General features: G+C 33.5%; 1 protein-coding gene across 1 annotated transcript; it reads right to left on the bottom strand.

The window, feature by feature from the left end:
* Nucleotides 1-6,167: 6,167 nt before the first annotated feature.
* Nucleotides 6,168-7,708, bottom strand: LOC120071163 (uncharacterized mitochondrial protein AtMg00810-like). The gene is made up of 2 exons (XM_039023269.1): nt 7,322-7,708; nt 6,168-6,740 (listed from the first exon to the last, which is right to left on the bottom strand). The coding sequence occupies exons 1-2, from the start codon at nt 7,706-7,708 to the stop codon at nt 6,168-6,170; spliced, it is 960 nt and encodes a 319-aa protein (XP_038879197.1).
* Between the last annotated feature and the right edge of the window lie 9,033 nt (nt 7,709-16,741).

Below are 16,741 nucleotides of genomic sequence, written 5' to 3' on the forward strand. Positions count from 1 at the left end.
TAATCAACTCTATCCTATGACTTGAAGACACAGATAGTGGAATCATTGAAGCTGCTGTAGAATGACGCACATCTCCATGATCACGATCAATTACATTCAATCCTGCTAGTTACTCATTCACATCCCCTGAAGGACCACAATCCATATAATCGAATCTAGATGGTCTCTCATTACCAACAACTGAAGTACCACCCAATTCTGAATTCAATCTTGCTGGATTAGTACGGTTTTTGTCTAGCGATAATGTTGATGGTACAGTGTTATTAGACAATGGAATATCATCTTCTTCCTGACGAAACTGATATGATTCCTCGTATTGTCTGTCCATAGCCGTATCATCATAACTCACATTTCTAAACCCTATTCCAATATTTTCGTCCTGATTAGATTTCAACGTTACAGCTATCTGAAGTCTACTAAGCTCTTCTCGCAAAAGAAGGAAGCGAACATCATTATCATTTCTTATGCATTGTGGAGGGGCTTCAAATTCAAGCTCATATTTAACTTTCAGTATAAGATCAAACTCTGAAGAACTAACATTTGTAACCTTGTAAATTCAAGATTTAAGTTTTTTATACTTCAATGTATAAGGCACAATGATTCCTGTCAACTGTTCCCCAATATACGAACTTTTATTCTCATCCCAATCACCTTCATATCGAATAAGTAGACACTTTTCTGTCATTCTACAAAGTAAGAGAACATTTATCATTAAGTTGTACAAGCAATTGAAGTGTACTCTCACTCTCAATCTCGCTCTCTCTCAAAATCTCGCTCTCTCTAGTAATCTTGCTCTCTCAAAATCTCACTCTCTCTTAAAATCTCGCTCTCTCTCGTAATCTCGCTCTCTCTTGCTCTCTCTTAATCTCTCTTACTCTTGCTCTCTCTTACTCTTCCTCTTTCTTACTTTCTTCAAATACAAAATTTTGTAGTGCTACATTTCCAGAAATAACACAGCAAAAATAATTAAACAGACCCAAAATAATGAAACGCATTTCTAAAAAAGTTGTTCCGTTCTGAAAAAGCCTAGTTTTGAAAACCCCCGTTCGAAAAATCTCCGTTCAACAAAACACCATCGAAAACGAGAGAAGTAATCACCTTTGAAATGAAGTTGAGAGTTTAAAGAAATCGCCGTTGTATTGTGTTTAGGTATTCTTGATTTGATTTGAGGCTTCCATCGTGAAAATTGTCAAATCATTCGTACACTGATGAGCAATCACATCAAATCGGGAATTTCAAGCAAGAGCGAGAGCGTTTAATCAAACGAGAGTGAGATTTACCTTGTGTGGCTGGTGTAAGGGAAATTTACATAATTTGGTATGACGATGATGTTAGCAGAGGGGCAATTGACATTATTTTTTAAAAATAGGTCATTTGACACTTTGGACCCAAAAATTGGGTCATCCGTACAAATTTCCCTTTCTTCTTCCCTTCTGTTTCTAACGCTAGAGCCCCTCCCCCCTCAAACCTAGCACCGCCACCGAAGGGAAGTGGTCGTCTAATGCCACCGACGTCCGAAGCCCTAGCTGCCAGCATCTCAACTTCAGACCAACAATCGAGTTTCTTTAAGTCGCGCATCGGTCATTAGCCTTGTCGAGCGTTGTTGTCGCACGCCATCGGAGTTCCTTAGCTTCATCGTTCATTTTCTTGCCCAAATCCGAGCGTCCTAATCCTCGTCGCCTGCAATTAGCTATGCCTATCTCTGCTCCGTTTTGTCCGCCAGTTCGTAGGTTGTCGTTCGCGCCTTTGGATAGCCACACGTCGATCTGGTTCTTCTGGCCTCTGAGTCTTGTCAGATATGTGTGTTTTGGGGTAAGGACTGATTTATTTGATGGTTTATGAGGGTCTTTCTTGAAGATCTCCTTTACCCATTCAAGTTTTGGCTTGAAGCTTGTTTTGTTTTCATTTTTCAAGTTAGAAATCGAGGTTTGGAGGTGGTTAAAGTCGTTGTTCGACATAGTTTAAGGATCAAATTTGGGTTTTTTTTTTTAGAATCTATAGTTTTCAAAAAGTTTGAAGTGATTTGTGGATCCGTGCAATTAGAAAGTGATTTTTGGATCCGCGCAATTTTTTTTTTTTTTTTTTTTGTTGTAAAAAATGAATTCATAAACAAATCAATGCTGTAAATGGTTGGATTTAAGTGTGGGTTTGTATTGTAGGATTCTATTCGAATTTTTGTTCCGGTAACCAAGTTCGGGTGTCGGTTTGGACTCAATATCAAGGTAAGTGAATTTCTACTGGTTCGATTTCGAACTAGTCGTCCCTACCATTTAGACTTTTTACTTAAGATTACTTGGATTGTTTCTTAAGACTGTTAAGACTGACTTGACCGATTATTTTAGATCATTTGGACTGATAAGTTATGACAGATCTAACTACATGATTTAATAGCATTGACTAATTGGATTGGACTGTTTGACCATGATGAATGTACTATTGACTGAGGATATACTGCAAATTTCATCTCATAGATAAATGATGGTAAAATATGATACAAGAGTTATATGAAAACTGATGCATGCTATGTTATAGAGTTCTTGTTAGGTTTTCTTATCTAGGCAAGTCTACACATATACCTTCAGGTTACATAGTAGGACTAATGCATGTTCCTTTTGGTTCATGTTTATGACTAATTTGTGTACCTTCGAGTTACACACTATGACTGATGGTGTTCCTTTGGGATCACATTTATGACTAATAGGTGACCCCTTCAGGATCACTAAGACTGAAATGATATGGGTGTACGCCAGTACCTAGATAAACTAGCTAACAGGTAACCTAGAGGGCCCGGTAGCAGGTCACTTACTGGGTATTATTATACTCATCCGTTCCTCTTTTATGTTTTTCTTTCAGGAAATGAAATGGACTGACAAGGGACAAAAGGGACCCATGATAGAGCTATACAGGGACATTAGAAAATGCTTCTGCACATGTTTTGTTTTGTTTTTTTTTTTTTTTTTTTGTTCCTTTCATTTGTGTATGTTGTCAGATGACATGTTTTCACTGATTTTCTTTGAGTCATTTTCTTTGTAGACGTTTTATTTGGATCACAACTAAATGTTTTGGTTATTGGATTTATTATTAAATTAATATTTTAGTTTAGAATGGTTGTTTATGTTTCCACTGCATTTACGTTATGACGGTCAAAATGTATGAATGAAAATGTGCATTATATTGTAACGACACTTGTCTAAGTACTCGAAAAGTCAGGTTGTTACAAATAGAAATAATAATATTTTTCTAGAATTAAAATCTTAAAAATTAAAATTAAGAAGATAATTAAATCATCATTTTTTTAACTACAAAAAAAATCACGAAAATTTGTACAAAAATAGAAAAATAATATTTTATTTAAGATTAAAGTTTGATTATAAAATGATAATCACCTCACACAAATAAATTTTTTAAAAAAACAATATAGATAAGATTATCATGAAAAAATAGGTTTAAATTAAAATTTAAAATTAAAAGAATAATCAAATCTAATCCAAAATAAATAAAATAATAAAAAGAAATTGGTTTTAGTTAAAGTTTACTTATTTTTTCGTTTTTTAGTTAATATTATTTTTATATTCTTATTCTTTGATTTTTAGAAATATTTAATATTGATTTTTTAGTTATCTTTCCAACATTATCATATTCAATCTATGATATGTATTTAGAATCATTTAAAAAAAAAAAAAATTGGCACATACTTATTGGCGGTTGCATAATAGATGGAAGCAGTCCAGTTGTATCCAATTTTTTTCAAAGAAAAAATGGATAATGATTAGGTGCAGTTCTGAACTTCCATTTTCCTTACCCACTAAAAATTGTTGACCACGAACTTCTCTCAAAGATTAAGTAATTGGATTTATATTCTTATGATTTGGACCATTTTTTAGTTTCCAAAAGGATTCTTCAAATTCCCTCTAGTACTATAAATCATTTCCATTGAAGTGTTGGACAAATTCAAAACGAAAGGCAAAAGGCTGCTCGAGTAATTTCCCTAAATGCAATATTAGTAAGAAGAATACACACCAAACAATCAAATTATTAAATTAAAACGCACAAAAATAATGCTTGAAGGGGATAAGGGAGATGGAGATGGAGATGGAGACGGCAGGCAGTCGACTGCACTATTGGAGCGATAGAGAGAGAAACAAAATGGCAACGATCATTTTAGGGTTTCATTTTGCTTTTACCTTTTCAAATTGGGGTGGACTACTTTGGCCTTTCATTCTTCCATTTTCACTCCTTTCCTTCTCATCTCTCCATTCTTTCCCAAAATCTTGTAGTATGTGGAAATTATTTTAAATGGTAAAATTGTTGAAAATATTTATAAGATATAACAAAATTTTAAAACTATCAAACTCTATTAGTGTCTATCAATATCAACACTGATAGCAGTGTCTATCATTGATAGTTCTAAAATTTTGTTATATTTTGTAAATATTTTAGTTTATTTTTCTATATTTAAAAACAACCCTTTGAACTAAAAAGAAAAAAAAAAAAATCATACATGCATAACATTTTACTTCACCTATCATATTTTTCATTTTATGAAAATAAAACATAAATTGAAATTGAACATTTTGAACTCGTTTCCCAACCATTTCTATTTTTCCCTTTTCGTTTTTTTAATTATATATTAAAAAAGCCATATACGCTTAATAACTGTTCTTTGTTTTTAAATACAAAATTCATTCCCATTGAAAATTTTCATAGATAAAAAAAATGTCAAACTATTTACCGAAATAGCAAAAAAAAAAAATATATATATATTGATACCGATAAACTTCTATCATAGATATTAATAAACTTTTATCAGACTCTATAAAAAAAATAACTTTTCTATTTCATGTAAATAGTTTCCCCTTATTTTTCTATAGAAAGTTTTTCAATTATTTTTTATTTTTTGTTTTCTAAAAATCATAAACCAATAAATTAGACCTGAAAAATACAACTTTAAAGACATTTTTTCGAGAAGACTAGACCATAATTAAAGCTAACTAAATGAAATAAAATGGTAAGAAAGATGTTAAAATGAATCTTAACTAATTTTAAAAATAAAAGCATACATAAGAACAAAGATTAGAGATATTGTTTTTAATCATAAATAAATTCTTTTTTAATTGACAAGACAATGTGTTTTGTGTGAAACTAAACAAATCAGAGCTGAAATAATACAAAATTGAAATCAGATCACTATTGACCATAAATAATTGACTATCTAATTTTAAAAAGTTTTTAAAAGGGAAATAAATTATTCAATAGGGAAAACATTTTATTGAATTTGTTTAATTTAATTGACCAACTAATTTAAATCTGAAAACATATTTTCATTTTTTTAAAAAAATTAAATAAGAACATAGAATACAATTTTATTTTTTTAAAAAAAAAAAACCCAAAAAAGAAAATTGTAAAACTTAACCAAAAAAAAAAAAAAAAACTTAGTACATATGTTTCTTTTAAAAATAAGGGCTCATATAATATAGTTTCTTTGGGAATAAAACTTGAATTTTAAAAAAGAACTAGAAAAGAAACTTCCAAACATATTTTCAAACATAAAAAATAGAGAACTCGTCAATGGCAATTTTTAGCAGAAATCCCCCTATCCTCCAAATCGTTGTCAATGGCAATTTTAAACATAAAAGATTCGAGACCTAATGCCTCAAAGACAACAACGTAGATTATTTATTATAAGCTACAAAAGTAACGTGTAACCTTAATGGCAATCTGATTAATCAATGCATTTTATTGATGAAAGTGACCAATACAGTGAGCTTATACAGAGAACTCACCGTGAAAAGAAAATAAACAAACCAAGCAACTGAATAACAGAAAATGTAAAACTAATAAATCAATTGTAATAGCAAATAAAATACAGAAAACCCAACTTTTAGTGAGCTCTCTTAATACCCCCTCAAGTCCATGTGTTGGGAGGAACACACATTGAACTTGTTTCTTAACGGAAGAAAGGATGTAGGAGATAAAAGTTTAGTGAAGACATCTGCAATTTGAGCACTAGCTGAAAGATGTTGAACTCTAATATTCTTTTATTGCACAAGATCTTGACCAAAGTAAATGTCTATTTCAACATGTTTTGTATGAACATGAAGAATTGAATTTGCACTTAAGTGAACAACACTGAAATTATCACACCATAGAGTTGGAGGTTGTGATAATCAAATATGTAAATCTGTGAATAATGAATATAACCACACCAGTTCTGATGAAGCAAGAGCCAAGCTTCTATATTGAGTCTTTGTACTTGATCTGGAAATAATTGTTTGTTTCTTTGAAGCCCATTGAATCAAGTTTCCTCCAAAGGATACACAAACTCCAAATGTTGATTTCCTGTCATCTGAATTTGAGGCACAATCAGCATCATCAAAGCCTAAAATAGTCAAGTCTTTTGGCTTCTTAAACAATAGCTCATGATCAATTGTTCCTGTTAAGTATTTTAGGATACGCTTGACAGCTTGCCAATGAAGACAATTTGGAGAGTGCATAAATTGACAAACTTTGTTTACACTATAAGAGATTTTTGGTCTTGTTAAGGTTACATATTGCAAAGCTCCAACTATGCTTTTATACAACCTTACATCATCAAATCTTTCACCATGAAATGCTGATAAAACAGACCCATTAACGATTGGAGTAGCTAAGACTTTGCATCTTGCATCTTTGCTTTGTATAACAGATCTGATATATATTTCTTTTGTGACAGAAACAAACCACCACTCAGGATATGATACCTCAACTCCCAAAAAATAGTTCAGTAAACCCAGTCTTTGAGAGGAAACTTGTAGTTTAATTCAAAATTCAATCTATCAATCAAAGATGATGAACTCCCTGTGATTACAATATCATCAACATATATGAGAATATAACATAACACCCCATCTTCATTGTAAATCAGCAGAGAAGAATCAGCTTTAGAATTTTTAAACCCTTTCTGATGAAGAAAAGGTGTTAACCGATCAAACCAAGCACGAAGAGCCTGTTTTAGACTATATAGTGCTTTTTTGAGTTTACATACCTTTGTAGGGGCTGATTTATCAATCATTCCTAGTGGTTGAGTCAGGCATACTTCATCCTCTAGTATACCATGAAGAAAGACATTGTTAATATCAACTTGTTTCAATTTCCGTCCATAGTGTAATGCAAGAGTAAACAACACCCTAATAGTTATAGGTTTTATAACTGGACTAAACGTTTCTGTATAAATAAGATCAGCAACTTGATTATATCCTTGAGCAACTAACCGTGCTTTATGCCGAGCAATAGAGCCATCAAAATTTCTCTTGATTTTGAAAACTCATTTGCATCCAATTACCTTTTTATTAGAAGGTTGAGACTCCAAAGACCATGTGTCATTAGCAATCAAGGCTTTAAATTCTTCTGTCATAGCTTGAACCCAATGAGAACATTTTAATGCCTCTTTAACATTTAGAGGCTCTTCTTCAACATACTCCACAACAAATATTTTGGGCTTAAGAATCCTATTCTTGCCCCGTGTGACCATTGGATGTTGATTAACAACTAAGGAAGAGCTCGATAGAGGTACATGAGTGAATGATCTTTCATTTTCATTTGGAACAAACGAAGGGGATTGTTGGCTATGTGGAGATGAGTTTTGAGCAGGAGGTAGAGAAGAAGATTCTGGCAAAGGGTTGTCATCATTAGGTGAAGAAGAAAGAGGAGTATTTGAAGGCACAGACATGGGACTACTGTGTATTTCATTTGAACACTGGATAATAGGATGGTCATTAGACGCTGGGCAATCAGAATTTATTGAAGTACATGAAGAAAATAAGCTCAAACATTCAACATATTCAACAACCATTCACATTTCTTTAAATTTTTACAGTTTATTATTGTAACTACTTGTATCAGAAAATAGTATAAGTACTCATCATTTATAAATTTCGTAGCATACAATTACAATAGCTTTAAGAAAACTTGAAATCTGTAAAAAGAAAAGTTGTGACTTAGCTCTCGAATAAAGATCTCTTCTCCTTTCCGTGGATGTATGCATCATTTGCCGAACCACGTATATCATTGTGTAGTGCTCTTCTTCATTCTTTCTTCTACAAGATTGCATGCTTTTGATCATCGATCGTTTACTCAAGCAGTCGCACAAAACAAACAGAAAAATTAAGGTTAGAAGAAGCTTTGCAAAATCAAAAGAGAGAACGAGAGAGAGAGAAAAGAAATTAATTCTGAAAAATTCAACCCATCAGAATAATTTTTCTTTCACTTTCATCAGACAAGGGTTAGTAGAGCAAACCACATGGAACACATCAGCTGGAAGTTCGTGGACAAACGATAGCCAAGTATTCTACCAAATCAAAATTCTTTTGGGGAAAAATATTTGGACTCACGAAATTGGATCAGCAAGAAGGGCCATATTATTCATCATTTGGGCTCAGTTTTATTCATTCAACAAGAAGCAGGCCTAACAAAGTGGTATCAGAGCAAAAGACTTACAAGATTGCAGTTCTTGAAGATTCAAGTTTTTTATCCAAAGATGTCAGTAGCAAGATTCGAAGTGGAGAAATTCGATGGCAAAGGAGACTTTGGCCTGTGGAAGGCCAAAATCAAGGTAATTCTCGGCCAGCAGAAAGCTCACAGAGCCCTTTTTGACCCATCAACACTCCCTACCACTGTGATAGCCTAAGAAAAAGAAGACTGGGAGTTGGTAGCCTATGGTACGTTGGTTCTAAACGTTAGTGACAGTGTTCTTAGACAAGTTTTAGATCAAGAAACTACCTATAGGATATGGACTAAACTAGAAGAGTTATATGCTACTAAAGATCTTCCTAGTAAAATGTATCTTAGGGAGAAATTCTTTACATTTAAAATAGATTCATCTAAAACTTTAACTGATAACTTAGATGAGTTCAAGAAAATTGTTGCTGAATTTAAAACTCTAGGAGAAAAACTTGGTTATGAAAATGAGGCCTATGTGCTTCTAAACTCTTTGCCTGAACCTTATAAAGAAATTAAAAATTCTCTAAAGTATGGAAGGGACAGTATAAGCACAGACACTATAATCTCAACCCTAAGAACCAGAGAGCGAAAGTTACAGATTGATAGAAAGGATCATCCTAGTGGTGAAGGGTTATTTGCTAAAGGAAACTTCAAACAAAATCATTCAAAGGATAGAAAACCACATAACTCAAATCATAATAAGTCAAAACAAAAAATAAAATATAAGTATTGCAAAAAGAAAGGACGTTTAATTAAGGACTGTTTTATCCTAAAAAGAAAGAATCAAGAGAAAGAAAATGACTCAAAAGGCAAACAACCCGAAGCATCTGTTATAGAAGGCTTCTTTATCTACTCAGATGCTTTAGCCTCAACTTTAGACAAATTCAACCATGTAAATCCTCTAGGAAAACATGATTGAGTCCTAGATTCTGGATGCACCTACCACATGACCTCAATGAGACCTTGGTTGAACACCTTTAAAGAAATTGGAGGAGAAATGGTGTATATAGGAAATAACCAAGGCTGTAGAATCGAAGGCATTGGCTCTATTTCCATGAAACTTAAGGATGGAACTATTAAACTTCTTAGGAATGTGAGATATGTTCCACTACTTAAGAGAAATCTAATCTCCTTGGGTATGCTAGATGCAATTGGGTGTGAGTACAGGGGTAAAAGAGGAACCCTTGAGATGCTAAAGGATTCTAAGGTGATATTAGTTGGGGAAAAGATGACTTGTTTGTGGTCAAAGGAGTTGAAATGATGACAGGGACATATGTTGCCACCACAAATGAGATCATAGAGGCTGATGTATGGCATAAAAGATTATCTTACATTAGTGCTAAAGGCTTAGAAGTCCTATCTAAACAAGGAATTCTACCTAAAGGTCTTTCAGAAAATCTAACCTTTTGTGAACACTGTGTTTTAGGAAAAGCCACAAGGTAAAGTTTCACTAAAGCACAACACACCACAAAAGCTATCCTATATTATATACAATTTGACCTATAGGGTCCAGCTCCTACACCTAGCCTAAGTGGCTCAAAGTATTTACTTTCTTTTACTGATAACTTATCTAGAAAAAGTTGGGTCTACTTCCTTAAAACTACAGACCAAGTGTTTCATAGATTTAAGGAATGAAAACTCATGAAAGAGAAGCCAACTTCTAAAGAAATTAAATACCTAAGAATTGATAATGAACTGGAATTTTGTAGTGAAGAGTTTAACAAATTCTGTAAAGAAACAGGAATAACTAAGCATAGGACTGTTAGATTCACTCCTCAATAGAATGGAGTAGCTGAAAGAATAAATAGAACAGTCATGGAAAGGGTTAGATGTCTTCTCTCCTTAGTAAAAAAATATTGGGCTGAGGTAGCAAGCTACACTGTGTACACCTTAAATAGGTGTCCTCATTCCTCCCTAAACCTTTTAACTTCTGAAGAAAAATGGACCACACATCTACCTAACCTAAAAAATCTAAGAGTATTTAGATGTGTTGGTTATATTCACCAAAATCAGAGGAAACTAAAGTCTAGGGCAGTCAAGTGTATGTTTGTTGGGTTCTCAGAAGGTGTCAAAGGCTTTAAGATGTGGAATTCTATTGAGAAAAGGTTTTTCATAAGCAGGGATGTCACTTTCAAAGAAAAAGAGATGTTTATGCAAAAAGAAAAGACAACTTATGAAGTTCCTAATAGCCCTAATACTGCTAGGATTGAGGTGGAGACACCTAAAGATTCTTCCACTAGTCATAACCTTCCTATTGAAACTGAAGAAGAAGAAGAGGAAATCTTAAATGAGAATGCTGGGAATACTGAAGTTGTACCTGATCTAAGTCAGTATTCTTTGGCTAGGGATAGACAAAGAAGAGTGATAGTTCCTCTAGCTAGGTATACTGAAACTAATTACTTGAACCTAGTCCTAAATGCCACAATAGCTTCTAATGACCAAGAACCAACCACTTTTGAAGAGGTAGTAAATTGTCCTAATGCGTCTTGGATTCAAGCTATGTGTGAAGAAATGGAATCACTCACTGTCAATAATACTTGGATCCTAGCCCCTCTTCCTAAAGGATGCAAACCTATAGCCTCTAAATGGATATATAAACTAAATGAGGGCTCTACCAAAGAAGAAAAACCTAGGTACAAGGCAAGGTTAGTGGCTAAAGGGTTTACACAGAGGGAAGGCATAGATTATTCTGAAATCTTTTCACCGGTACTAAAACAAACCTCTATTAAACTTCTTTTATCTCTAGTTGCTCAGTACAACCTTGAACTAGATCAACTAGATGTTAAAACTGCTTTCCTTCATGGAAATCTAGATGAGGTTATCTATATAGTTCAACCTAAAGGGTTTGAAGAAAGAGGGAAGGAAGACCCATACTGTCTCCTAAATAAGTCTATCTATAGTCTTAAACAATCCCCTAGATGCTGGTACAAAAGGTTTAATGATTACATAGAGAGTTGGATTTCAAAGAAGTTCCTATGATATTTGTTCTTATATTAATTCATCTACCTATAAAGACAAATTCTATCTACTACTCTATGTTGTTGATGATATGCTACTAGCAGAAAAATCTAAGAAGGATTTAATTCATGTAAAAAATCTCCTAAAAAGAGAATTTGACATGAAGGATTTAGGTCAGTCTAGAAAGATCCTTGGGCTTGAAATTCAAAAAGACAGGGCTTCCTCAACTCTAACCATTAGCCAACTAAGCTACTGTGAAAAAGTAATTAACAAATTTAATATGTCTAGCAAAATCAGTCACTATACCTATTGCTAGTCATTTTAAAACTTTCCTCTGAAAACGCACCAAAAGAAACAGACATAGAACATTTGACTCAAATGCAATCAATTCCATACAATCAAGCAGTAGGGAGTCTAATGTACTTAATGATATCTACTAGACCAGACCTATCATACAACACTAGTTTTTTCAGTAGATACATGTCTAACTCTAGGAAAAGACACTGGGAAGCACCAAAATGGATTTTAAGATATCTAATTTGGTCTAAACAGTCAAAATTAACATATCAAAGTATTAATGAAACAAATTTATAGCTATATGGATATGTTGATTCAGATTTTGCAGGTGACCAAGACAAAAGAAGATCATTAACAGGTTATCTATTCTTATTTGGTCCTAATTTGTTGTGTTAGAAAGCAAATTTACAATCAATCACAGCTTTATCAACCACAGAAGCAGACTACTTGGCTTTATCAGAAGCAATAAAAGAAGTACTGTGGTTAAAGGGGTTGATGAAAGACTTTGGTATTAATCAAACAGTAGTAAAGATCTACTGTGATAACAAAAGTGTCATTCACCTATCTAGAAACCCTCAGTATCATTCAAGGACCAAACACATAGACATTAAATATCATTTTGTAAGAGACAAAATAGAGAAAGGATAAGTCGAGGTGCTTAAAGTTCATACCACCGAAAATGTAGCCGACATGCTTACCAAACCTGTGTCCAAACTCAAGCTAGCAAACTGTCTTGGTCAGATTGGCTTCCAGCTTCCTGAAGAAAGGTGAAGACATGTTAAATCTGGAAGGAGAAGAGCTTACATGTTAAGCTTAAGGTGGAGATTTGAATAAAATTAGCTCAAACATTCAACATATTCAATAGTCATTCACATTTGTTTAACTTTTTACAGTTTGTTATTGTAACTACTTGTATCAGAAAATAGTATAAGTATTCATCATTTACAAATTTCGTACCATACAATTACAATAGCTTCAAAAAAACTTGAAATCTGTAAAAAGAAAAGTTGTGACTTAGCTCTTGAATAAAGATCTCTTCTCCTTCCCGTGGATGTATGCATCATTTTCTGAACCACGTATATCGTTGTGTAGCGCTCTTCTTCATTCTTTCTTCTACAAGATGCATGCTTTTGATCATCGATCGTTTACTGAAGCAGTCGCACAAAACAAACAGAAAAATTAGGGTTAGAAGAAGCTCTGCAAAATCAAAAGAGAGAACGAGAGAGAGAGAGAGAGAAAAGAAATTAATTCTGAAAAATTCATCCCATCAGAATAATTTTTCTTTCACTTCCATTAGGTAAGGGTTAGTGGAGCAAACCACGTGGAGCACATCAGCTGGAAGTTCGTGGACAAATGATAGCCAAGTATTCTACCAAACCAAAATTTTTTTGGGGCAAAATATTTGAACTCACGAAATTGGATCAGCAAGAAGGGCCATATTATTCATCATTTGGGTTCGGTTTTATTCATTCAACAAGAAGCAGGCCCAATAGTACGATTGGTCAAGTCATGGATAACAAGACACATAGCTGACATGTTTGGCTGGCTAGCTGATGATTGATAGGGTTGTAGGATAGGAAAGCCTATAGAAATGGAAAGTATAAAGGACACTGATGTACTGTTTTGAAGAAAAGATGAAGCAGAAAATTTTGATTCATCAAAGATAACATGCCTCGATATATACACTCTTTCTGATTGGGATAGGCATTTATATCCTTTGTGACTAAAACTATATCCTAAGAAGATACATGGAGTAGACCGAGGGTCAAGCTTGTGTTGATTGTAGGATCTCAATGATGGACAACTGTATGAAGTCTATTTATCAAATACACTGTAGTAGAAAAAGCATCATCCCAAAAGTCAAGGTTTAGAGATGAATGAGATAATAAGGCTAGACCTGTTTCTACCATATGTCTATGTTTTCTCTCTACCATACCATTTTGTTGAGAAGTGTAAGGACAAGTCATTCGATGTTGAATACCTTGAGATTTTAGATAAGGGATGAATGAACAAAATTCACCTTCTCCATCAGTTTGAAGACAAAGTATGGAATTACCTAAAAGTTTTTCCATAGTTTGTTTAAAGGATAAGAATGCATTGAAAGCCTCATTTTTAGTTCTAAGAAAATAAATTTGTGTAAATCTTAAAAAGGCATCAACAAAACTAATATAATATTTGAATCCATTCCTAGAAGTTAGATAGGATGGTCCCCAAACATCCGTTACAACTAATTGTAGGGGTTTTGAGTAAGTAGTTTGATAATTAATAAATGGAAGATTATGACTTTTAGCTATTACACAATCATGACAAACAGAGAAGGTATTTTTATTGGAATAGGAAATGTACAAGATTGAAGAACATGCTTGATAGTTTTTAAACTCGGATGACCTAATCTATTATGCCATAAATCAAGTACAGGAAGAACAGAGGACTGAATGCCATTACATATTGTGACTGATATATGGAGAACTGGAGGAATAGCTTTTGGTGTTGGCTTATGCTTAGAGAAAATCCTTTGGGAATTAGCTTTTTCCATTGCAAAACAATAGAGTCCATCAATAAGATTGCCTTTGAGAAGAGTTTGGCCATTGAGATCCTTCACAAAGCAAACATTAAAGTGAAATTCAAAATAGACATGATTGTCTTTAGCAAACTGACTGATACTTATAAGGTTTTTGGTTATTTTAGGCACGTGAAGAAGATTCATAAGCTGTAAGACAATATTCGAATAGGCATTAGGAAAAAGAGATTGCATAAAAGAGTTCCCAATATGAGAGACATTCAAACCTGCACCATTATCGACAACAACCTTGTTGTCCCCAAGATATTCAGTTCCAAAAGTCAAATTTGATGCATCATTTGTGACATGATTAGTAGCTCCAGAGTCTGAAGACCATTGATTTTCCCTGTTGAGATCGTTTTGCACTGATAAAGTATTCACACATGAAGAACTTATATTCTGTCCTTGATGATTCGAGGAAGCATTCTATCTATTGTGACTTGAAGTTGGTCCATGAAACCATTTTTCAAGAAGAAGATAACACTTTAAGGCTGTATGTCCAAACTTGCCACAAACTTGACATTGAGGTTTACCATTATTATTCCAAAACCGTTTGTTTTGCTTCCCACTTTGGTTCTTGCCTTGTCTGTTACTATCAACATTATTTTTGGATTGAAACTAAGAAGAGGAAGGTTGTTTTGATTGATTTTGCATGGTCAGATTGACTGAAGGAATGGATCCATCTGTATTAATCAAGTTGTGTCTTTCAATTCGATTTTCTTGGGCAAGTAATTGAGAGTAAACCCTTTCTAATAAAGGATATTCATCCTTTTATATGATTATTGGCACTGTAGAGTCATATTCAGGTCCCAATCCGGCTAAAATATGCATAACATGGTCTTCGTGGGATACTCTTCTACCAGCTGCCTTCAACGAATCAGCTTGGGCCAAGAAGCCAAGAAACAATAAGACTATCTTGCCTTACCCAAAAATCATACTCTGGATTTAGTATTTTTGTAGAAGAAGATGGTGATTCAGTTGAAATAAACTTCGATGGGACAGTACTTTCTTGGTTGATGAATCGTTCAAGTCCATATCCTTTCAAAGTCGTTGTACTTTGAAGTTTCTAGGATAAAAAATTGCTTTCATCCAGTTTCAGAGTTGTAATCTTTCTTCTAGGATTGATAACTTTGAACGGAGTTGGAGAAGATATTGTTTCAGATGAAGCTTGCTCTGAAGGAACTCTAAAACTAGAGGACCAGTGAGCGGATTCCAAACTCCATTGTAAAAGAACATAAACATTTACAATCATACCGACACGATTATGCACTAATAAAAAAGTTACAGCTTGCTCCTTAAATTAAAAACAAATGATCGAGGAAATAATACCTTTGAATAACTTTTTCTTTGCGTATTTCCCTCGATCAGTCATAAACGCAACGATCAGCACGAATGCAACGAACAATTGGAACTTCCTCGATCACCAGCGAGTAAAACTCAATCCTCGATCCTCAAACAGAACTCGACACCACCACAAGGTTACCTTGGTACTCTCAGTGTGAGAATCCAGGAGCTGTGGGCTCTATATGATTTTGGATAGAGGGATGGATTGAAGTAGACGATCGAATATGCGATGAACAATTGTATAAAGGAACAAGTTTATCGTATAGACTTGATACTCGATCGTGTAGTAAAAGGCACTATTGTATAGTGAACTCGATACGATCGTTTAGTCTCTCAAAAGTAATTTGATTACTTGTTTTGTGTTGCATGAAATGAATCTGAAATACTATTTTTTTTTCTTTATCCCATTTAGCCATAAAACATCTAAAATCACCCACTAAGGTCAGTTATTGGAGAAAAAGAAAATTTATTATCTCGTAATTAATAACTTATAAATAAATACAATAACTAACTTATCATATTATATTTATAACCTATAGTTTTAATATTGCATCATATGCAACATATAAACGATAGTTCTTTTTTCTCTTTTATGGCATTTAATATAAATCATATTGATATTAATTCCTCCAATCAAACAATGTATCAAATACATCAATCAATTATAGCATATATAATTGAACTAATTTAATTATATCATATATATTACCAAATTCTCTCTTATTAATTTGAACATTTCAAACTAATTCTCAACTTGAATCCATGGACTTGTAGTTTGAAGCTCCAACAGTATGTAACTCTTTAATCACAATATTCATCATCCGTTAACTACTAGACACTCCACTAAAGATCGACAATTGCACTCTTCGTACTACAGATATATTTCTATGTCCATTGGATATAACCAATCAGTAGTACGATGACTTTTCACAAATCGCTTGTAAGTACAGGTGGGCCAAATTACCGTTTTGCTCCTGTAGTTACATCTAACTTCTTAAGTACCACTGATTCCTCTAATAAACAATAGATCATAATCCCACTATGACTAAACCCTTCTCAGGCCAAGAAAAGGTGTGGCGTCATATTGTTCAAACCCTGAAATCA

The sequence above is a fragment of the Benincasa hispida genome, chromosome 2, assembly GCF_009727055.1.
Source record: "Benincasa hispida cultivar B227 chromosome 2, ASM972705v1, whole genome shotgun sequence".
NCBI lineage: Eukaryota > Viridiplantae > Streptophyta > Magnoliopsida > Cucurbitales > Cucurbitaceae > Benincasa > Benincasa hispida.

Excerpts from the sequence above, each read along its gene's own strand:
- LOC120071163 (XM_039023269.1), bottom strand. The coding sequence starts at position 7,708 with ATGTCTGTGCCTTCAAATACTCCTCTTTCTTCTTCACCTAATGATGAC. Across the intron at positions 6,741-7,321 it reads CTCAACCTTCTAATAAAAAG|GTATCATATCCTGAGTGGTG; the intron begins GTAATTGGATGC and ends TTGGGAGTTGAG.